General features: G+C 37.0%; 1 protein-coding gene across 2 annotated transcripts; it reads right to left on the bottom strand.

Annotated features, from left to right (window-relative positions):
• Positions 1 to 3,195: 3,195 nt before the first annotated feature.
• Positions 3,196 to 24,024, bottom strand: LOC111998144 (uncharacterized). 2 transcript variants are annotated; one of them, XM_024030245.2, is made up of 16 exons: positions 23,810 to 24,024; positions 22,371 to 22,440; positions 21,990 to 22,091; positions 21,752 to 21,868; positions 21,372 to 21,631; positions 20,938 to 21,197; positions 20,397 to 20,550; positions 18,578 to 18,687; positions 18,381 to 18,468; positions 7,390 to 7,725; positions 7,182 to 7,256; positions 5,666 to 6,014; positions 5,410 to 5,575; positions 4,643 to 4,751; positions 4,344 to 4,523; positions 3,196 to 3,831 (listed from the first exon to the last, which is right to left on the bottom strand). In XM_024030245.2, the coding sequence occupies exons 5-16, from the start codon at positions 21,537 to 21,539 to the stop codon at positions 3,655 to 3,657; spliced, it is 2,172 nt and encodes a 723-aa protein (XP_023886013.2). In that variant the 5' UTR covers positions 21,540 to 21,631; positions 21,752 to 21,868; positions 21,990 to 22,091; positions 22,371 to 22,440; positions 23,810 to 24,024; the 3' UTR covers positions 3,196 to 3,654. The 2 variants fall into 2 exon arrangements, with proteins under 2 accessions (XP_023886013.2, XP_023886015.2); XM_024030247.2 differs by lacking the exon at positions 22,371 to 22,440.
• Positions 24,025 to 24,877: the final 853 nt, after the last annotated feature.

A 24,877-nucleotide genomic window follows, 5' to 3' on the forward strand; every position in this document is an offset into this window, starting at 1 on the left:
ATGTTTTAACAAAAATGGTGAACGATCATTTGTTTTGCTAAGTATGATTGTTTAGATTTTAGAAATGACTTGAAACTGTTACGTTAATATTGAAGATAATAGATAATCTTACAGTGACCAATTTTGTCATCTTCAGCTAGAAAATCCAGGGAATTTTTTAAAAAATAGTAAATCATTGGCCCGTTAGGTCACTGATTTATCCAATTAAATTATTAAGATGTGAGTGATTGTAAAGAGTAATTATCATGGAACAGATTTGGTTATAGTTTGATGATAAAAAGATAATTATTCTGGAACGAACACCATAAATTTTAAATTTTATTATATTTATGTTAAAAAGTATTAAAACAAATTTTTGTGCAGTCAACTAACTGGGATGAAATGTTCACCCTTTTTTATTGGGGGAGAGGGGGATGATTAGAGGTTTTCGACCTTATTTTATTTCCTAAACTTGAGGTTAACAACCTGACTTGACCCTAATAGTAAAGGTTTGGTATTTATTTTAAGGGATTTGGGTGGGTATGAATTCAAAATTCTAAACGGGCTAGGGTTTCAGGAAATACACATTAGGTACCTAAATCTAATCCGATTTATATCGGATTTGTAGTAATTTTTTCATACGATTTCAAAATATCAGATTATTATGACAATTGAGTAGTTACCATGCTTGATTATGTTTGGGTAATACTATCAATGTTTCTTTTTTTTAAGCCAGACTATAAGTGTCATTCTTATTATTGGCCAAGCTCTCTTTGGTTCTGGGTAGGGGGTGTCAATGTTTGACACGACCGCAAACACGACATGGGTTTTTATGAATTAGGGTTATGCCTTAATGGGTTTAGGTTATAATTAGGTTAACACGAAAGTAACACGATAAAAAACATGTCACAAGCAGGTTGACCCGCTTGACATCGCTTGACATACAATTGACACATTTGACACGCTAATTTATTAACACTAACTAACGCATTTAACACGACTTTTCTAACCCATATAACAAATAAATATTCATTTTATTTTAAATTTATCAAACACATTTTATAGCCAACCTATATTATTAACTTATAAAGAAAAGTAAGTAATTATAACAACAATAAAAAAAAAAACTTATAAAGGGATATAATTAAAACCATAAATCTCTAAACCCTTCACTATGAACTTCTGGAAAATATGCGTTAAGTATTTTACGTTATTATTAACATTCAAATTGTATGCTCTTCTGGAAAATATGCGTTAAGTATTTTACGTTATTATTAACATTCAAATTGTATGCTTAATAAGTATATTGATGTTATGACTTTGTATTAAATTTTTTGTTTATTAAATTCAAAACAATATTAATCAAGTCAAAAGTGTTGAAAATGGTTACTTTCTGTAAGACAAGTTAATGGGTTGTATTTATGTCAACCCAACCTATTTAATATTAATTGGATTGAAATGAGTCATGTTAGCCCAGCATGACCCGTTTATTAAATGTATCAAGTGAGTTATATCGTATTAACTCGCTTCATTAACAAGTCATGTTAAGGTTGAAGAGCCATGACACAATTATTAAATGAGTCGTGCTCGAGTTGAGCTATTAATCAAAATACCACTACCTCAACATAATACGAACATAACACACTAACACGAATTGACAGCCGTAGTTTTAGGGATGGGAGAAGACTATCGTGGACAATAATAACCATAAAATAGGCCAAGAGTCCGCTCTAGTTAATAAATTGTAAATATATAACACATTATCTCAAGGATAAAGAAAAAATAAAAGGTGTTCAAATTAATCTATCATTTCCAACGGAAAAATGAGGAAATCATATTCTCAACTAATAAAATATTTCTTGCCATTCTTTGTGGATTTGCACGCTTACAAAGAACAAAAGTTTGGGTTGAGACCACCTCAAGCTCTCTTTTTGATAGGCCTCAATTTAGGAGACCATTTACTGCTCCTACAAGTTTCCTTTTTGGTGGGCCTCAATATTAAAGAGAGAACTGGCTTCAAATCCGAATCTCTATCCAAGTCAGCTAGTGAGACCCAATTTAGAGAAATATCATGAGAAAGAGTTGGAAAAAAATGAAAAATAAGATGCAGAACTATAATGATTCTTACATAGTTGCAACATGCATGATGAATGAATTTATTTGCGCTGGTTGATGTTCCATTGTTTTCTTTCATTCTTGCCTCTTTTTTTCTTAATCTTTTCAAACAAATGAATTTCATTGAATTGGTATCTTCGTCCTTCATTAATCAGAAGGACCACCAAATTTAGCGGTCAAGTGATATCAAAGTCATACATGTGGTCCAAAATTGACAAAAGGTTTTTTATTTATTTAATTTTTTTTTTTATTGCTAAAGATTGTGAGAGGAATCCAATTGTTAAATTTTGAGTTATTGCCCTCAATTGCTAAGGATTCTGTTGAGTTTAGGGTTTTTTTTTTTTTTTTTCCGTTGGCAATGCAGACAACTGACAAAGTAGGTCCCTAAATCTCTATGAAATCATTTTTTTTTCTTTTATAAATAGAACCGAATGATATACATAAATAGACATTCTAACCAATGCATGTCAAACAGGTTCCGAGAATCTCACTTTTTTTTTTTTATCCCTTCGAAAATGGCCCAATTCTAGGCATGCAATGGGCCTGTCACCAAGTCGGACAATTTAACTAAGAAATTGGACCCACCATTGAATTTTAGCCTGAACCTACAGAAGCTTGCTCAAGCTTAATATTGCCTGAATCTAAAGTTTGGACCATATCCGAACTCAATGTGAATGAAATAATTAGTGATGACAATGAGAATGAAATAATTATCCGAACTCACAAATTTTTTTTTCATCAAAGTTTAAAATAGAAACAAACTAGACACATGTCAACTGCAGTTGTTGGAGGGTAAAATGGAACACTAAAATAGTTTGAAAATTGTGGGTACCTTTTAGGATTTCTTCTTTAAGTAGCAATTTCTAGCCAACAGTCTCTCGAAAGAACCATACATTTTTTAACCATGTCGTCCAAGAGGTGAAGTGATCTCTAATGTCTTTGGATCCATGACTGCTCCACCTCCCTTTACTGAGAGAGGGTGCATCTATGGGCCAGGCCCTTTTTTATGCATGCTTCATCTTTGCGATGCATGCGGTGCTTATAATCAACATTAATCTTTAACTATCTAATTATCAGCAAACTCTCAAGATCACCCCAAAATTATACTATGTGAAAGAGTAATAAGTTAAATTCAATGTGAGCAGGATGTATACCGAATGTCATGTACAAAATGAACTACGCAAAAATGTCATTGAGGTTACAATGGGTTAAGTCTATCAATTTGGAAATGGCTAATTGGAATTGAGATCCAAGATAATAGGGAGATAGCTCGAAAATTTGAAATCATTCCACTTATTCTAGTAGAAAACTTGTTCTAACAGAAAGTCCTTCCCAACAGTACAGTGGCTTATGACAACAACCTAGGACATACTCCATGTTTCTCTTTCGGCTTGACAGAAAGCACAACCATACTTGTCAATCGTAACTTTCACACTTTTTGCAGTTTTAAAGTTTGCATATCTGACACGTTCTTGCTGAGGGAATTGTTTTTAAACCAGCAAATAAGCATTTTCAGTAACAGCGAGCAGCATTCCAACAATAAACCACTACTCAGAAACTTCAAGCAGCAATGGATGAGTTCATCTCATTGAGAATGCGGTAATATGTATTGTGATCAGAAGTGTTTTGGAAGTCAGGAATAAAATCTGAAAAGAACCTCAGAATTGCAGCTAGATGTTGCGAGTCATTGGAAGCAAATGCCGCTTCAAGAAATAATGAAGGCCGGACATTATTGACCTGAAAATTTTAGTCTTTTAGTAAGTCCACAACTTCATCAACCCAAATCACATTTTATTTTATTTTTTGCTGAGTAACCCAAAACGCCAATTATTAACACAGACTATAACAAAAAGAAAATATCAAGCATTTTCGTAAAGTAAAATGAACTCCTTTTTTACACACACAAAATAAATGGAAAAGGATTTGGCAAAAATTGTAAATCATCCTCCTTGGACGAGGTATCTCATTGGTCTTTTAAAGTCAAATAGAAAGCCAAAACCATAAACTAAATAGAGTGCACATCCCAAGGATTGTGGGAGGCCACAGCAAGATGCAATTTCTACCAACCAAAACACAGTTGGGAAAGGGATTAGACAATAAAGACAGAAATTTTCACTCTTCAGCTTTTTCAGTGCTCCAAACAAGGAAAAACTACTAAATGTTATACAAATTTTAAAACATGAAATAGTACTCTTTCTATAGCTCTCTTTTGTTTCATTTTTTAATGAAATTAGCTAAGTAGGAATTACCTTGTACTTCCGTGCATAACGTAAAGCTTCAAGATAATAACCGTCTTGCACTAAAAACAATACATAGTCATGATGTAAAGAAAGCTGCCTTAGCATATCCAGACCCAGCTTCCTTGTTTGGAAATTCTGACGGCCAGATTCCAGGAGTTGCAATGCAACTTCTTTGGAGGGTTCAACAATCTGTGATAAAAACAGAATTCCTCTGTTAACATCAAATCACACATAAACAAAGCCTAGAGCCAGAGACAGCCTTTCATTACTTTCTAATCAGAAAAACTCATAAAAGACAATTAGAAAACCTTGTTTATGACAAACAGTCCAAGTTCTGCATATCGCTCATTGCGCACTAGCAATTGTACAGTCAAAACATAGAGATTTGGATGTACTTTAACCTTTTCGGAATTAGCACTGCAAAAGTAAAAACAGATAAGTTGGGACAAAAACAGAAAAAGAATAGGTATTGTTTATGGGACACACACACACACACAAATAAACACGCATTTTAAAAAAGAGAAATATTTCATGATATCTTCATTTTATCATTTAAGCGCTCACCCAGCCAAAGTGGCCTACTAATTCAGAGACCATTTTAAATCCAGTTCTTGGACTACATTTCCTAGCCCATCAGGTTGCAACAAAGCCATATAATAGCTTGATTTCATTTTTAACCTTGTCCAGAAAATAATCACTGCCTTTTGAAATGAATATTGTACTTTTGTAATATTTTAACAAAATTAGATTATTATCAGTTATTCCAATGAAATTAGCAAACTAAGTAATTAATCATGAGAATAGTTGTCAAACTTATTATACGCATTTGAACAATGTGGGCATGGATGGGCCATCTTAACACAGCATCAGTCCTTAAGTAGCAACGATCAACTAACCCCAGGTAAAAGCTGAGTCCTCAAACTTATAAAAACCACATTAATGGGAAGAGAAATGTAATAATAAATAATTTCAAGTACTGATGGAGAACTCAAAGTGCAATTTTTTTTTACTAGACCCAGCAAGATTTTGCTTTTGGTACCCTGAATCACTTTTAAGTTCATTGAATACAGCATACCTGTGAAGGAACTCAACAATTATGGCAACCAAGTACGAAGGGTCTCCCACTATCTCCTCCTCAACAGGAGCAAACACAAAGCTGTACATCTCTTCAGGTGAAATTGCAGGTGAAGTAAGTTGGGCCTCCTGCTGCTCAGAACCATTAGCATTCAATGGGTTGTTACCTGGTTCAAGAAGATGATGTTGTAAGGATGTTGGCTGAAATTCAGTACTAGAAGTTTCAGCACCCATTAACTTTTCATTGTCCACTTTACCATCAAAAATTTGAAGATCACTTAAATTGGTCTTTGGTGGTTCAGAGCTGGGATTCTCCTCAGAGTCTGAAGCATACTCATTGTCCACTCCAGCAGCAGATGCATGTTTAACAGACTTTTCAAGTGCATCTACTCTACTGGCAGATATATCAGCTCCAGATCTAGGACTACTAACATGCGGCACACTAGAAGGGGATGTCTTCTCAGATTTTATTCCCTTAAGATAGCTGCCTGTTTTGACAGAGTGGGAGTAAGAGGTAACTAAAACATCCATAGCTCTGGCAACCATGGGCACAGGACTGCGTTCTAGAATAACAGTGCGTGCTATTGCCAAGCACAATTGTTTAGCCTGAAACAACAGAGAACTAGAATTAAAATTCGTTATTTGTCACATAATTTAAATTAGAGAAGGGCAAGGAAACAAGACCATTCCAAGTGATGTTGAAAACCATTACAATATTTTTAATAATTCCAGACAATGACATAAGTTCATCTTTTGGTATTTCATAATTGTCTCTAAATCTTAGTTGGGCAATTAGCTTTATTTTGTGATGATAGATGTGTTTATAGTAATGGTAGAAGGAATTAATTAGGGCCTATTTTGTAGCTATATTTAAATACAATTTTTTTTGTTTTCAAAACCAAAAATGGTGGTTGCCACATTTGAATCCATTGTTTGGCTGGTGTTTTCTAAATACAATTTATAGCAAATTATTTCCTAATCTCATTGTTGAAAACAGGATTTTGAATACACTGGCAAAAAAGCACGGACACTTCATTTGGGTTGTAAGTTATAATTTTTTACAAATTGCTTGTGTCACCATGTTGTACACGTACCCATATCCATGTTCGTGCTTCCTAGTGAAAATTTTTAATGGTATAGTTGTAAATAAATTGAAAACCGTAAACCCCATAGATTTTGCACAAGTTATTTTACAATTTAGGCACTTATCATTATCACAAAAATTTGAAAACAACAAATTTGCATGGGATGAAAGAAAAAGGGAACGAATAGGTGTGATGTACTATTTGTGTCTTTTTTTTCCCTTTAGCTTTTACCATTGGAGTTTTTGACATTGTGTATGTAATCCATTGTTTTTTTTAAATAAAACATTGGTGTTTTTATATGTTACCAGCTAATTTTTGTCACAAAAATAAATTTTTCTCAAAAATATAAAATGTTCTTCCAAACTCTTTTTTTTTTCAATATTTTGAAAATTGTCCTTAAAAGTGGGAGCCAAACAATTATAATGCAAAAATTTTCTCTTAAAAGTGGTTTCAAATTCATTATTTTGAAAACAAAAACAAAAATCCACCTACCAAACAAACTCTTATTTGCAATGTGGTGTACGTAGCCAAACAAGTATAATGCAAAATTTTAAAATTCAATTTTTTGAACACAAACAAAAATCCACCTACCGAATAGGCCCTTATTTGCAATGTGGTGTGGTGTATCTATGCCCCATAAACAATCAGGTAAATACTGAGCAAACCTAAACTACATAAAGAGTACTACCTTATTGGCTTCCAACCTCCGGCGCTGCAAAAACTCTAGTACTGATGGCACTTCTGAGCTACTGGCAGAAATTGCCTGCCAGAAAAAAGAAGAAACATTTATTGACAGAATAATATCTTAATTTAATTAGAGACGCTAAAAAAATAAAAAATAAATAAATAAAATAAAAAGAAAAGAAAAGAAAAGGACAGGAAAGAAGATAACTTGCCTCCAAATCTAAATGAATCTTCCACAGCAACTTGTTGGCAACATCGCATATGAATTCGGGAACGAGAAAAGTCCAGTCATCTCCATATATGACTGCTTCATTGTCAGGTACAACATTAGCCTCTGAACTTCCACTATCTTCCCTACTAGATTGAGAAACAGAGGTATTAAATCTGGGGTAACCCCTCAACAGCAGGGGGAGTGGGGCAGATATGGGTGCCCGAGAATCTGCATATATGTCATACAGGATAACAACCTTCGCATCATTTTGGTGAACAAGCACTACATTATCAACCACACTAACAGCAATCCTGCTTGAATAAATCGGCAAAGAACCCTGCACATAATCAACATCAATTTGAAAATGAAGTCAACAATAAGAGTAAATGTCAAATTACTGCAATCATTTGTGGTCCAGAAAACACATGATTGTGAAATTTGAAATACAAGCACCAAAGTAATTTCTCCCACCACCCGCACTTGATCTCATAACAACAAGATAAAAAACAAATATGCAACAATCAAGAGATTCAAAATCACCTAATTAACTGTTTTATGTGCTTAGATTTTTTTTATAAGATAAATTATTGCATATTGATGTCGTGGAAGCCAGGAGAAGCACACAAGATGCTCTCTTTGATGGATAAAAGCTAAACTATTAGTTTCTGGATAGTAAACCTCGAATCCACAAGAAGTTCCTTGAATCCATAAGGTGTTAAAACCTATGAAGCACGAACGCAGCTGGGAGGGTGCCGCACCGGAGTCCGACACGGCCCAACGCGGGGTGTAGCGTCCGACACGGTTGCCCGCACGTCGGTGCCACGTCTAAGCTTTTTTTTTTTTTTTTTTTCACAGATTCACACCGACTCAACTTGATTCGCGCCGTACCGGGCTGATTCGGCCAGAATCAAGTCGTATCAGCCATATCGAGTCATATCAGCCTTGAATCATCAATCATGCCAAAATAACCGAAATCGACTTTGAATAAGGCCCAAACATCCTAAATCTATCCTTCCTCAATTTTATTCTGAATATTTGTTACTTCTTTTGTGTTTTATTTTTTGTTTTGTGTTTTGTTTTGTGTTTCTTGCCTTCTTCTTTCTTTGTTTTGTGAATCAAGGCACAGTAATATATTTTTTAAGAATATTTTAATAGTAAAAAAATATAAATAAAAATATTTTTAATAATTTTTTAATCGCCGCACCCACACCCTACTTTTTCAAAAATTGCCGAATCCCACACCTGCACCCACACCCGCACCCGCACCCAAATCCAGAAACACACCCGAATCTAGAAATGTACTCATGCTTCATAGGTTAAAACTGGAATTCAACAAAGAAGAAAATTGACAAAACGTTTGTATTTTATTAATAATAGTCCAATTTGCCTCTGACGGCTACAAAACATATAAATACTCAGAAAAAAGTCTAAAACCCTAATTTGCACTAATTACGCAATTAGGTGACAAAACACTGAAATTTACCCAAAATGGCAAATTTGAGTTATAAACTACTGACCTAAAGAGTCGTCTCAAAACAATCAAGATCTTATTTTGACTTTTGAGGAAAAAGTTATTAAGGAAACAAAAATTACTATAAATGGCAAAATCGTAGTTTTCAGGGCCTAAATGGACGAATTCGCCATTTTCAAGGGTACCTCATGGTGAAGCGACAACTATTGCTCAAAAGGCTGTTTCGCTTCAACCTGCCAAATTTCATGCGATTTCGACTCCGTTGCCCAAATGATTTCTACTGGTGTCTTTTAGTCTTGCGCAATTTTAGGCACACTTGAGAGTTAAAAAAGGCCATGGTGGTCTGTTCTACATCACATATGATGCCAACACAAGTAGTATAAAAGAGAAGACTACCTAAGGTATGACTTATTTGGGCTGAACCTTGATGTTCCTTTAAGGCTACCATTGTGTGGAATGGCATTATACAGAGATTGGAGACGCAATTGGCAAAAAAAAAAAAAAAAAACTCTCAAAAGTGGTGTAGAATCACTCTTCTTAGAAGTACTTTGTGAAACTAATATCGCTCGAGACTTGACTATGCTAGCCAATGTAGCTAAAAGATTAGAGATATGTACAGGGAGTTTCTTTGGGGTGGTATGGGTGTGATTTCCTTCTCCCACCTAAGTGTGATAGCTTACCTAGTGTGATTGCCTAATGCTATTTCACCCTCTATTCATTGTTTTAACACTAAACAGGCATCAAACATATTCAAGATCCAATATTTTCATTACCCAAAACCTTAAACATTAACCTTATTCAAAAACCATTTAAGATCTCATCAAGACATCTAATAGTTCCAAGTTCCCAAAGATCCTACATCATATTGTTACTTTTGTTGATGACTACCCCCAAATGACTTAACTATTTTTAATGAGAAATCTTTCTGAGTTAATGTTAAATTTCATCTTTTTAGAAAAAGATATCAAAACCGAGTTTGGCCAAAAACATTCAAATACTGCAATCTGACAATGCCAAAGAATGTCTCAAAGACATCCTTTGCTGCTTATCTATATGACAAAGGCATTGTACACCAGATCACTTGTCATCACACATCTGAGCTGGATGTATAATTGTGTGTTACCTTAATCCCTCTAATGCCTCCTCCTCCCTATACCCCTCCTCCACCCCACCCTCACCCTCTCCCTCAACCGCCACCATCTTTTTTCCCTTTCTTACCACCCTTAAATATTCCTCCTCCCTCTCCTCTTCCTTTGTGCTTTCCTCCACAATTTGGGTTTTTCCCATATCCTTATCCCACTCCTCCATCATTGCCTACCCCATCCCCACCTCTTCAGGGGCCTATCCATGCTTTGACTAAACCGCCTAACCTTGTACCTGCACCTCTAGCCATACCAAATATTCCCACCATAGAAACCTCACAAAATATCCCTCCTACATCTCGATCCTCTGACCATGGGGGCAATAAGAGGTCTTTCCGTATTGATGCAATACCTTTTTTTTCCTCTTTTGATGGGGGGCGGTCTGATTCATATGCCATACATGAGACACGCCGGGATGTTAAGAGCTCTATTTGGGTTGGACATAGGGGCATGGAGTGGATCCTTACCTATCTTGCCGATATTCGAGACCAGGTGCCCTTTCAAGATGTACTTTGTAAGAGACTCAGTGACAATGGGAAGTTGATAGAGTTTTGTGGTAGATCAAACAAAGCTGGTCTTTTTTGTGGTTATAGCAATATATTTTGGAGGGGCTAGAAGAGGCTGTGTTATGATACCAGCAAGCTCTAATCATGCTGGTTGGTCTTTGTTGCGGAAAGAGCTAGGGAATTTTATATCCGATGCAAAACCTGTATCTATGGCCAAAGTATCCCCCAATAATAGTGGTGGGGGTGGTCAATCTGCCGGTGGTGGCCGGAATGGGAAAAATCTGTCTGTTTATGGTAATCAGCAGAAGTTCAGGAATTTTGAAAAAATTGGAACCAATTTAAGGCATAACATGATTCATGGAGATCCTATACTAAATGTTTCAGTTATAAATGGTAGACCCACGTGGGTATTTAATTTTAAGTTGACATTTGCTAATTTGGCTTTAAAAGTGTGCAAGCCTGAGAGTGGGCAACATGCCGTGACTTGTTTGGGTGTTAAGGATTTTAGCTGGCCCATGGACTTAAGTGGTGGGCCAGAGGTTATAAAACAAACAAGTGGGCTTGTTAAAGCCCAACCCTTAGCACAAGTGACTCTGAAAGATAAGGGTAATTTGGTCAAGCCCAACCCAATACACTTAAGTTCTGCTATTGTACGTGGGTAATGGGCAAGAGCTCGAGAGGAAGTGGACTGCAATCAAGTGGAGTTTTCGAGATGTCGATGATAGCATGAGGTGCCAAAACCGGAACGATGTGTCTCTACCCTCATCGCAAACCCTCTTCCTATCACCCCGATGGTCTCACCTTCTGTCAAGATAGAGGGAAATCATCCCGACGATGTGGCAAGTGCGACAGAGGCTTGCAAGTCTGGGTCCATCGGTGAGGCGGTGACCAATCTAGGTATGGGGGCTGATATCTCAATTCCGATGTCTGGTGACTTGAGTTCAGGGGTGACAGTGAGGCCGATAGGGCCTGGGACTGACGATTCTTCTCACCATCAGACTCAGTGGGTTAACCAAGATCAGTTTTCTCCTCTGTCAAGTCTGGGTAACGAGATGGGCTTTTGTTTTGGGGAGAGAGATAATTTCACAGAAGTATCAAGTGATAATAGAGAAAAATGGTGCAATCCTCATGCTGAGTTAGTGTCGTCAAGCTACTTGGATGGGGTTGAGTTGTTACAGGGTGGTTCTAAGCCTTTTCTGCTATAGTGGAAGCATAGTGGAGTTAATTCTAGTGGTTTTTTTTTTCACAGGGAGGAAGAGAATGGCTTATTGGAGTCTTCACCTCTATCTAAGTGGGATCCTAATGAACAAAAGGAGTTGGAGATGACTCAAGAAGTTGATGAGGGAGAGGCTCTAAGGTCAGAGGTAAAAAATTCGAAATGGGTGGTGAGCTTGATGAAAAGTTTCTGCAAAATTGTGGGTTTTCCTATTGTAAAACACAAAGATCAATGTCTGGCTTTGTTTCGTCTTCTAGAACAAGACTGCATTGATGTGGTTAAAGATAGGACTTCTAAAGGAATAGTAAACTCAAGGCAGAAAGAGCTCAGGGAACTTAAAGGTTTGATTTCTTCAATTAATTATGATGGGGTATCTTCTAAAGGGAGGAACAGAGGTTCTTCAAAAGGAAAAGGGGTGATTGCTAGTTTTAAATGAGATTACGACTTTTATCTTGGAATGTTAAGGGATTAAACAATCCTCAAAAGCGAGATGTATGTAAGAATCTTCTCAAAGAGTGGAAGCGTGGTATTGTTTGCTTTCAAGAAACTAAGTTGTCTTCTTTAAACTCTTCTATTGTTCGAAGCCTTTGGGGTAGCCCGTTCCTCGACTGGGTTGCTCTAGATGCAGTCAACACTGCAGGGGGGGTGTTACCGGTTTGGGACAAGAGAGTTTATGAAAGACTTAACAATGCTATAGGTCAGTTTTCTCTTAATGTTTTACAGAAAGGGGTTGTGGATGATTTTGTATGGGCATGTTCAAAAGTGTATGGTCCTAATGATGATAGCCAACAGGATGCTTTGTGGGAGTAGCTCATAGCGATGCACTCTAGGCGGAATACAGCATGGTGTGTGTTTGGAGATTTTAATATCATTCGATATCCGAGTGAGAGATTTGGTTGTGAGGCTTTCAGTCCAACTATGTTTGCTATTTCGGATTTCATTGAGGCTAACTACCTTGTGGACTTACCTCTTGAAGGGGCTTCGTTCACCTGGTTTAGAGATCATAGAGGAGTATGTCAAGAATTGACAGGACCTTGGCATCGGTGGATTGGGTAGATCATTTTGGAAATGTGTCTCAAAGGGTACTCCCCTGAGTAGTTTCTGATCACTACCCACTTTTAGGGGTAGGTGTCAATAAAGGTCAAAGTGCCTTCAAGTTTGAGAATATGTAGTTGAAAGAAGAGAGTTTTGTAGAGAGAGTTCGGCAATGGTCGAATGGGTATTGCTTTTTGGGTTCTCTGAGCTTTATTTTGGCTTATAAATTAAAAGCTCTTAAAGATGACTTGAAAAAGTGGAATAAGGGGAAATTTGGGGATTTAGCCTTTAGGAAGAAATGCCTTTTATCTGAATTGTTGGGTTTGGATGCTAGGGAGGATTTGTTGGGTCTTTCGCAGGAGGAACAAACTCGCCGTATTCAAATTAAAGGTGATATTGCACATTTAGCCTCTTTGGAGGAGATTTCTTGGGAGACAAAAGTCCCGGATATTGTTTGTGAAGGAGGGTGACAATAATACTCACTTTTTTCACCGAGTAGCAAACTCCTATAAAAGAACTAATCCTATTCGAGGTATAGAGGTGGATGGTGTCCTTTATGAGGATGAGGAAGAGGTGCGGTCTAAGGTGGTTCATTTTTATCAAGGTTTGAACACAGAGTCAAATACTCGGCGTCCTTCTATGGACAGTTTGGAGTTTGCTAGAATAGAGGAGGATGAGTGGCTTGCTCTTAAGAGGGATTTTTCTAAGAAGGTGGTACAGGTTCTTCAAGAGATGGAGGGTGATAAAGCCCTAGGTCCTAATGGCTTCACTATGGCCTTTTTTTCATAAATGTTGGAGTGCAATGGAAAAGGATGTTATGGCCTTCTTTGATCATTTTCATAGGAGCTCAGAGTTTGAACGGTCTCTAAATGCTTCTTTTCTATCTTTGATTCCCAAGAAAAATAATGCACTAAATATCAAAGATTTTCGACCTATCAGCTTAATGGGCAGTGTGTATAAGCTGCTATCTAAGGTGTTGACTAACAGATTGAGGACAGTACCGGATAAACTCATTTCAGAGTCACAAAATTCTGTTGTTGGTGGTAGACAGATTTTAGATTCAGTTCGTATTGCTAATGAATGTCTAGATAGTAGACTGAAGTGTCGTACTTCGAGAGTGGTGTGTAAGTTAAACATCAAAAAAGCCTATGATCATGTGAATTGGGACACTTTGTTCTTTTTGTTGGAGAGGATGGGTTTTGGGGGTCGATGGAGGAGATGGTTAAAGGCCTGTGTCGCTATTGTCCGCTTCTCAGTTTTGGTTAATGGATCCCCTGCTAGTTTCTTTGGTAACTCTAGAGGTCTAAGGCAAGATGATTCGTTGTCTCCCCTTCTCTTTCTTTTGATCATGGAGGTTTTAAGTCGGATTCTGAAGAAAATTGAGGAAGGTGGTCTCATTCAGGGTTTTCATGTGGGACCTATTAATTCTACTGGTATTCATATTTCTCATCTATTATTTGCTGATGACACCATTCTTTTCTGCGATGCTTCTAGGGAGCAATTGCTTTCCATTAGGTTGGCTTTGACTTGTTTTCAAGCTTTTACTGGTTTGAAGGTTAATGTGGGCAAAAGTGAAATTGTCCCTATTGGGGAGGTGAGCAACATTCAAACTTTGGCTAATATTCTTCAGTGCAAGGTGGGCAATTTGCCTATGATTTATTTGGGAATGCTTTGGGAACTTTGTATAAGACAACCTCTATCTGGAATCCGATTCTAGACAGGATGGAGAAGAAGTTTTCGGGTTGGAAGCGGTTTTATTTGTCAAAGGGTGGCAAACTCACTTTGTTGAAAAGTACCCTTTCAAACCTTCCAACTTATAATCTTTCCCTTTTTACTATTCCTAAAGCTGTGGCAATTAAATTAGAACGTATTCAGAGGAATTTTTTGTGAGATTCCTCAGTTGAGTGCTTCAAATACCCCTTGATGGCTTGGGAAAAGGTTTGCTTACCGCGTGAGTTGGGTGGTTTGGGAATTTGGAATTTGGTGTCTTTTAATCAGGCTTTATTAGGGAAATGGCTTTGGAGGCATGGCCACGAATTTACTCATTTGTGGCGGAGGCTCATACCCATGAAATATGGGGAGGGGAAAAGGGGTTGGAGCACTAGAGTTTGTTGAAGGGCTCATGGTTGTGGTTTATGGCGAATTATTAGTGAAGGGTGGGAAAGTTTTTCTAAGCATTTGTCTTTTGGGGTGGGGGATGGTTCTCGTATTCTTTTTTGGCATGATAAGTGGACTGAGGATAATTCTCTGAAAACTCTTTATCCTCAATTATTTGTGTGTTCAGCCAATAAGGAAGCTTGTATTTCTGAAATGTTAAGTCCTCCAATTGGTGATAATGATAGAGTGTGGAGGTTAAGATTTTATAGGAAATTCAATGATTGGGAGTTAGCGGCTTCCTACTCCCTTCTTCATTTCATCCAAACTCAAGTCGAGTTCCTAAGGGTGGAGGTTGTAACAGTCTTTGTTGGCGTTTTAATGGAAGTGGGAAGTTTGACATTCAGTCTTTTTATCATAAGATTCGAAATGCAACTCTTTCTACTTTCCCTTGGAAAGGAATTTGGAAAGTAAAGGTTCCTAAAAGGGTAGCATTCTTTATGTAGACAGCAACTCATGGTCAAATTCTAACTTTGGATAATCTTATACTTCGTGATCGTCTTTTGGCGAATCGTTGTTGTATGTGCTTTTGTAATGAGGAATTTGTGGATCACCTGCTGATTTTTTGTCCGGTAGCTCATTTTTTGTGGATGTATATGCTTCAGTTGTTTGGGATCGATTGGATCATGCCAGGTTCAATTGCAGACTTATTATTTTGTTGGTATCATTGGCTTGGGAAGCATAATTCTAATATTTGGAATTTGGTTCCAGGCTGTTTAATGTGGACTATTTGGACTGAACGAAATTGGCATTCCTTTGAGGATACTAGGAAATCTTTGGCTCAATTGTTAGATTTATGCCAACGGACTCTCTTTGATTGGTCTCGGTGTTGGGGTCTCTCAGATTGTTCTGCACTAACGGATTTTCTTCTTGTCTCTTAGAAAAGCTTAGTGGCTGTTTGTTTCTTTTTGCTTCTTTTTACTCTTTGTTCACTACCATGAACCCTGTGTATTTTTCCTGCCATTCCATTTTCAATAATATTTTTTTCTTACCTATCAAAAAATAAAAGAGCGGGAAAATAGACACCTCCTTGATGTTGCTCAAGCTCTCTTGTTTCAAATGGATGTACCGCATTAATTGGATACCTTCCACTATTCTTGATGGAGCATCTCTTCACTCCATCTTATCCCCTGCTTCTCCAGCCTTCCATTTGTCTCCTCAAGGTTTTGGGGATGTCATGTTCATAATCTTGGACCCTGTTTTGAAAAACTTGATCCTTGCTCCATCAAGTGTCTCTCTCAGCTATTCACGAACTCAAAACATATATCAATGCTATTCTCTAGTAATACAACACTACTTTACCATTTCTAATATTACTTAATTTGAGTCCCAGTCATATTTCTTTGTACCTAGTTCTCCCAAGGAATATCAATTTGAGATGTATGTCCTTTTTCCAACTCTGAATTTACTACCTTCTTACCCATTCATGTCCCTTCCCCTAAGTCATTGCTTCCAAAGGCTCCAACTCCATTGCAAATATATACTAGATGTCTACAGTCAACAACTCTATTGCCCCTAGTCAACTGATCCCCCATGCACTCCAAACTCACTTCCCATTTCTCTCTGGACAGGAATATGTTCCTATGTTACAAAGCATCCCATTAATAACTTTATTTCTTGCCAAACGACATCTCCTTCCTTTTCTAGTTTTATGTTCCTATGTTACTAAGCATCCCATTAGTAGCTTTATTTTTGGCCAAACACTGTCTCCTTCCTTTTTCAATCTAACAAGGTACGAAGGAAGAAGGCTTTACCGTCAAGGATAGACAATTTACAACCCTCAAAACTTCTAGCATTCCATTCTCGCCAAAGGCTCCATATGATCCAATATGGCACAGCCTTCCAAAAAGCAATATTTCTATGCCTTCAAAAAGATCCCTACTTCTTTGGCATAACCCACTGGGGCCCAAATAACCAAAACACCATTGTCCACAGCTCATAAGCTATTGGACAATGAAGAAGAAGGTGATCCACAAACTCCCCACACCTTTTACATGCAACACCAATCCAATACAATAATCCCTCTTCCTGAGATTTTCAAAGGATAAAATCTTCCCTAGAGAAGCAACCCAAGAAAAGGAGGCCACCCTAGGCGGGACTTTTGATCGCCACACCAATTTCCGAGGGAAAAACATGCTGTTAGAAGCAGATAAGGAGTGATAATAACTACAAACCACAAAACCCCTGCACTTGGCAAGTCTCCAACAGGGTCTATCCATTCCCCCCTTCTCTCCCCCCCCCCCCCAACCCCCTAACAGGCTTGGAATAAATAAGATCCAAAAAAGCAACCAAAGGCTCCAACTCCCAATCTTGGACTACCTAGAAAAGCGAACATCCAAACAGGACTCCTCATTAGAACGACGTAAAACATCATTTATTGCAGCTTCTTTATGGACTAATATTAAATAACTCTGGGAAACCCGCCCTAAGTGAACAATCACCACACCACACGTCATGCCAGAACTTTACTCTAGGCCCATTCCCCACATGAAATTGAAGAAACCGGGAAAAGGTCGACCATCCCCATCATATAAATTTCCAAAGGCTTACGCCATAGAGATCCTCCACAAAAAGAGAACCCCCCCCTCCCCCCCCCCCCCCAAAAAAAAAAAAAAAAAAATTGTCCCCATACTTAGCCTTAATAACTCTCCTCCAAAGATGCTCCCTCTTGGTCCCATATACCCACAACCATTTCCCTAATAAATTTTGATTGAATCTTCTTATGTTCAACCTTTCATATCAGCTTAAGTTTTTGGAACAACCCGTCGTTTATCATGGTATCAGAGTATAGATGTATTGAGTTAGAACTCTTATCTCCACCCAACCTCCCATTTAAAAGTCAAACATTCCACGTGTTAGCTGCCACTTATTGAGACAGATTATGGACTCACATGTGAGGGGGGTTGTTAGAAAAATGGCTAAGAGATTAATTAAATTCACCATTTCTTATTAGTTCAAGCTTTTGGGGCTAGTGATAGTTTATCATGATATAGACACTCTACCAGGCACTTCTTGCCTAGGTTTATATAGCATCAAACCATACAAAGTCTAGCAACAAAATTTTGGGTATTCTACTCTTCTTTGCAATGAGTTTTGAATATTTAGACAAAAAATGCGGCATGTAATAGATACATAAGTTGAGCTTTTTCTGATGAGGTGACTAGTAGCATTTGAAGGCTATGATTCATTAAAAAAAAAAAAAACCGTACATTAGTTGAACAATGTCAAATAAATTTACCAAAATGATGAATATATCACAAAATACACTCATGCATGTTCAACTCTATCATTTAGAAACTGTAATAAAGCCTGTCTGTATACCCTATAACCAACATCCTAAATTGGTATTCAAATGTGCTTTAAAGACATGATAATTATTTAAACGAATCCAGCTAGTCTGCCACTAATGGATTGAAAATCCAACTTGAGTGAATCAAAGGACTGGAAAATAATTGGGCAAGACCTTACCTGTTGTATGACAGCATCACGGTAAAACCTATATGAGTGGAGGAGCATTGCAACTCTATCAACTTGCAAGCAGTATATTCTACCATAGCTGTGAACAGTGACAATTATTAAATATTTGACTTTAGGGAACAATTTGAATATATTAGCAGGAGAAATTAAACAATAAGAACCTACACAGTGTGTTCAAAAGAACCTACACAGTGACAATATTGATATCTTCGGCAGCTAGGACAGGCTTACTGTTAGCCTCAGATTTAGCCATTGCCATGTCAAACCTTGGCAAGCGAATAACCCCTGCAGATGAAAGCTAAGAAGAAGAAATAGTAACTATGTCAGACCATGGGAGATGCTCAAAATTTCCACACAGCTCTTAGTCTTATTTGCATCAAGGAACACCACAAAAGCTGCATTGATATATGTCTCAAGGAGGAAAGGAACTTTCTGTTCTAGACCCGTAGTTAAACCAAACATTATTTCTTTCTTTCATACTATTTATTCTGCCAAAACTAGGTAGAATGGTGAAAACAAATTATGTAGGGTCCCTTACACAGGTCATGGTTTTTAAGCCAAAACTTTCTATACGGCTTTGAGCTCTAGGGCAGGTTCTCCTTTCCCTTGGAAGAGTGTTTGGAAGATGAAGGCCCCAAAAAGGGTAACTTTCTTTGTATGGAAAGCTTAGGTAAAATCCGAACTGTGGATGACTTGAAAAAACATTGACTCACAGTGGTGGATTGCTGCTATATGTGTTAGAAGAGAGGGGAGACCATTTATCATTTACTAATCTTCTACAAGGTGGCTAAAGAAATGTGGGACATGGTATCATGTAGCATGTTGGAAAGGACAGTTTGGTTGACACAGAAATAGAGGCCTTTGGGAGGCAATCCCCTCATGAATCGTGCGGTGTTTGGAGAGAAAGAAATGCTCAAAGATTCGATGGTTGTTAGAACTCGGTTTTGGATTTGAAGATGGAGTTGAAGACCCTATGGGTCCGTTTGGATACAGCTTATTGTTGCTGAAAATTAATTGTTGCTGAAAACACTATAGCAAAATAATTTTTAAATATATGAATAGTGCCGTGGAACCCATTTTTAATTTTTTTTCTGAATAAAGTGGCTGTGAGTCCCATGAGCAGTGCATGAATAGTACTGGAACAATGCGTGAATAGTGTTTTTTTGTCCCTGCACAGTAAATTCTGTCTCCTAAACCGCGTGAAAGCAAAAAAAAATAAAAAATAACTGAAAATGCAACTCCAAACCCTCACTATATGATTGGATGACAACTACAAGGTCTTTTTCTTTTTCTAATTTACCTGAATTTATGTATCTTTTATATGTTTTTCTTATTTTTCTTTAATTCATTTTTTGGGTTTGGTGTATCTCATGTTTTACTTCCCGTGTAAGGTTGCACCCCTTTACACCATTTTAATATATTTCTTACCTATAAAAATACTTTTTTTTTCTTTAACTTGATGCTTGATAGAAAAAGAAATTTATACCAATGAGCTCTAGCTCAAAAGGCACCCCCTCCCCCTATAAAAGCAAAGGGAGAAGTTAAGAGACCTACTGGGGTGGACGTGTAGCGTAGTTACTAATTTATAAAAATAAAAAAGAGATAGAAAATTTTCTCAAAACTGGTTCAAAGAACTCTCTTCCAACCAATTATGTGGTGATTCAAATGACCATCAAAATTATTTTAATCATGACTCATTAAGTAATAACAAGTCGCATGACTCTTAAATTTATTTGAGTCTCCACTTAGTAGGTCGAAGGAACTTTACACCAAACAGGTTTGAAGAAAAATTCTGTCCCAAAAGAAAATTCTGCTTCCAAGCACATAACCATAAGTTGGCTAAGCAACCAATTTCTACACAACCTACATTAGAGCAATAGTAGTTTCTTAGAACCAATTCCCCAATCCTTTTTTTTTCCCCAAAATACCAAGTCCAGCCTAACAAACACAGCCTACTCTAGCAAGGGATAAAAGACAAGTAAAATAATAGCAGCAATGGTACCATACCTGAAATCCATTGAAGGTCTTGCACTGCATTCCAGAAGCAAGAAGAACCAAGCGGCTTTCATGCGTGTAAACATACCAACTGACAATCAATTTCCTTGTCTCTACCAATTGGAGTGATTTCAACTCAGAATTGTACACAAATAAGTCCAGCCCACTGTGATATCACTCCATTTAGTAAAATGGAAGAAAGAAGATAACACAAAAGATCCCATATTTGTTGAAACAAAATCTATCCCCCGCCCCCACCCAAAAAAAAAAGGAACAAAGAATAGAAACAAAAATCCAGTATATAAACAGAGGCCAGCCAACAGGCAAGTGCAGGGGGTGGGGAGCTAAACCATGCAGGGATGTCAATTAATGTCAAATTCATTTTTTTAAATTCACTGAAAAAAAAAAAAAAAAGTTGACATTAATTGATATCCCTCCATGGTTTAGCTCAAAGCCCCTCGCACTAAAAATAACAATCATAGCTAAATGATTCAAAGAAATGAAATTTATCCATCGACATTTTCATATAAAGCATACGGGAAACTTCCCTTACCTGGTCTTTACAAATACAATATCACATAATGGACAATCTGTCCAAAAGAACCCCAGAATACTCTCTGACTCTGGCCTGCACCTCTGACTAAAAGTCTCCCCAGTTTCTCTATGCCTAAACTGCACCTCATGATTAGATCGTTGGATCGCTATAAACTTTGCATCTAAAGAATACCGAATAGATAAGATGGGCCCCTCACTTATTGAATCAGAGGTAGGAGCAACAAGAGGAGAAAAGGGTACAGTTTTCCATGAGAAGACCTATGCAAAAGAGAAAGGAAGAGAAAAATAAAATACAACACCATTTAGTTCACATAGATTTTTTTTCTATGAAAAAAAGATTGAAATCTACCATACTTAATTTAAATATTTAATGTTATAAAAAAAATTTAAAAATGCGAGTACAAGTACTTCATTCAAATTTTCTCTTATTACCTGATCAGATGTTGGGGAGAGTATTAACTTATTTCCATCATCATAGAATAAACCCCTTGATCCAGGAACGTTGCATCGTAAGGGTGGATACTGAATATAAACATGTGACAAGGCACTAGATCTGCTCAAACCAACACTAGACTGTGAACTTGATGCTTTCCCAGACATCTCCCCTAGTCACCTTTTAATTTGGAGAAGGCAATGTATGGCAAATACTGCTGCGAACAATCCTAAAAGAAAGCTTATGCACTCAAAGTACACTGCAAAAATTAGAAAATATCACATCAGTGGAATGGCGAATATGAGATCTGAAGGAGCATTAAAACCCTAGAAAAATAAAACAATAATGCAATCTATTTTACAATATATAAATTAAAAACCTCTTTTCTGCTGCTTTCGACCACTGCCTCCAAACTTCACACTTGGTGCTTGCAGTATTCAACATATGCCTCAACACAGTGATAACGCAGACTACAAAGTTAAACCTTTCCTTGCAACTATTCAAGGAGCAAAAAGAAAAAGGCTTAAGTAAAAAATTTCTTGAATAAACTTTCCAAAAGCCTTTTTTCCTCTTGTCACACTAGAACATATTTCCTTATCAGTTATAGAATACAATACCGTTTTCAGCATGCATGTCTTTAGGGCAAGAAATTCTTTCAAACACATATCACGCTCAACTTCTGGAACCTTGGCCACAACACAACCCCCATATTCTTTCGCCTATCAAAAAGAAATATCTTGCAATAGTAAATCAAAAAGATTTGAAACACTTATATAGAGAAACTCCTAGTAACTTGTGTTTATAAAATTCAGAATAGAGAAATAAGCACAGACACTAATTAGTTCATTTATTACATACTGTACCCTTTTATAAGTTAGCTTTACAAACACTTTAGCAATATTCATTTTTCATGTTTTCATTCTTTTCCTACATGAACATTATCTATTCCAAATAAAGAAACATATTTCTGGATAATGATTTAAAGCTAATCAACAAACCTGGGCTGAACAATTCACTAAAATGCGCTTGAGTGTGGAAGTGGAGTTCCTTTCTTTCATGTCCAGAGTGCTATCAAAGAAATGTTTAATAAAGAAACACAGTTATTACTAGCACAATGTAGCATGAAAATTTCATAACCCAGCTGATAATTATGAGGACACATGCAAAAGGATTCTAATGCTAAGTGTCCTTTCTATTTGTAGGAAGGTATTTTCCCTTATTTCACGACAATCATAAGCAAGATTGCACCCCCAGATCCATCATATCTTTGAGACTACCATATGTGTAGATTACGCTACATAAGTATCAATAATTCAATAGCCTCTTGAAATTAATGAGGGCTAATTGTGGATGACCATTAGAAGGGGCTGGCCCATGTTGCTGTGTTTTATCCAGTTTGAAGTAGGGGAGGGGTCCACAGTGAGATTTTGGCAGGATCTATGGTGTGGAGGGAGCTCTCTAGTTATGTGTTTCCCTGAGTTATTCAGGATTAGTTGTGATAAGAAGGCTAGTGTGGCAGGATTGAGAATTAGAGGTCTTATAAAATTTTATGGATTCCATCTATGGGAAGTGGGGAGGATAAGATGTGTTGGATTCTAGTTAAGAAAAAGGGTTTCAAGGTTGGTGGTTACTATCAGGTCTTTCTTAATGCTAATGTACAGTCATTCCCTTGGAGAAGCATATGGAAGTCGAAGATCCCGTCCAGAGTTGCTTTCATTGTATGGACTGCTGCTTTGGGGAAATTTTTGACAACTGACAATTTCCAGAAGCGGCATGTTTGGATTTTGGATTGGTTCTATATGTGTAACCGTAACGAGGAATCAGTTGACCATCTACTACTCCATTGTCCTACTGCTACTGATTTATGGTCTATGATGTTCAGGTTGTTTGGAGTTTGTTGGGTGATACTGAAGACTGTTGTCAAGTTACTAGCTTGTTGGCAAGGGCGATTTCGCCCTCATCAGAATGGTCATATTTGGTTGGCTGTCCCTCACTATTAGATATGGTGTATTTGGACATATTCCCATCGTAACGTGTCCTAATTTTTCAAGAATCATAGTTTCACCGTGTCCCATGCTTGTATTACAAGCAAAGGTTTTCCAGAAAAGCAAATGATATGGACCTTACAGACATAATGTGGAGGCTTTTAAGGATGATAGGGATACGAACCAAGGCTATGATATTGATTGGTTCCCTTATACTAGGAAGCTAAAAACCCTCAAATAAAATTTGAAAAGAATGTAATAAGCAGGAATTTGACGATGTGGAAATTAACAAAAGAAATATGAAGTGAAATTTCATGGAATATCGAAATTCAATAGAAATGCAAATATTCAAAAACCCTAATTCATTCCTGAGCAAAAATCTACACACACGCACGCACGCACACTTGATCGGCAATAAGAAATGAATTTTCAAGTACGATTCTGAGAAATACCTGTTGAATTGACCATCGGAGGGATCGCTGTGCGTAAGGAGAGAGCAAAAGCAAACAAAGCGAGAGTGAAAGAAGAAGATGATGAAGATTGAAGAAGAATTTCAGCAACTAACAGTCTTGAGTCTTGTTTGGATTTGATTTGCTGACTTTTTCATTCACCGCTGCGCAAAACGGGGGTTTGAGGTTGAGGTTGAGCTCGACGAACTGAACTGCCACGTCATTTTTTTTTTTTCTCCGTCTTTTTATGTGGGCCCTTTTTAGATCGATGGACAGGCCTACTCGAGTGTGGCCCAATTGGTTTTTGTTGAGGGTTTGGGCCATTTGGGGATTTGCTGCTGTTGCTAGATAAACAAGCCAGGCTTCATGCTAATTTCATTTTAGAGCATTCACAAAATCTCTTCTTTGTCCAGCTAGCTACGAACCTTGATTTAAAACCCAAAAATTAAAAAAAAAAAAAAATTGCTAGAGTGACTTTTCTGGAAGATGAGAGGGGTAATCGTAATTCTACCGCAACAACATTTTTCGCTATAAATTTCACAACAGCTGAGTTGATGAGTTATTATATATTTTCATATAGGTTTACTATTGACACTACTTTATTATTTATCATTAACAACTTACCATTTTGATTGTTGTGATTGTGAATTATATTGTATCTCTAGACATGTCGGAAATGAGTAATAGTAAATCTTTCATCTGCCCTTTTATGAATTAGAATCTCATGCAATACATAGGTACTCATTCCTCTAAAAAAAAAAACATTAACTTTTTAAAAAAATTTAATTTGAAGGTTGAAATTAAAAGTAACTTTTTTTAATTTTCAATCACAGCGCAGTTGCAGCTGGTCTCGCCTGATCTTAATCCTCTTTTATGGGTTTATTTAACCTCACCTTTACCAAAACCATTAATCAATCGGACGAAATAAAGGGAGTTCCCACTACGTGTGGTGGTCTTGCTAGGTCGTGGAGATTGTCAAGGTTCAAGAGGTTTGTTGTGACTTTGAAAGAAAAATAAAAAAAACATGATAATAAAATGTTAAAGAACTATCATTTTTATAGAGTAGTGATA

The sequence above is a fragment of the Quercus suber genome, unplaced genomic scaffold (genome assembly GCF_002906115.3).
Source record: "Quercus suber isolate HL8 unplaced genomic scaffold, Cork oak 2.0 scaffold_251, whole genome shotgun sequence".
NCBI classification, from domain to species: domain Eukaryota; kingdom Viridiplantae; phylum Streptophyta; class Magnoliopsida; order Fagales; family Fagaceae; genus Quercus; species Quercus suber.

Bases quoted from the DNA above. Each gene is read 5' to 3' on its own strand.
- LOC111998144 (XM_024030247.2), bottom strand. From the start codon at position 21,539: ATGTCTGGGAAAGCATCAAGTTCACAGTCTAGTGTTGGTTTGAGCAGA. The intron at 20,551-20,937 runs GTAAGGGAAGTT...GTGATATCACAG, and splicing joins ATTGTATTTGTAAAGACCAG to TGGGCTGGACTTATTTGTGT. The intron at 4,524-4,642 runs GTTTTCTAATTG...TTTTTATCACAG, and splicing joins GACTGTTTGTCATAAACAAG to ATTGTTGAACCCTCCAAAGA.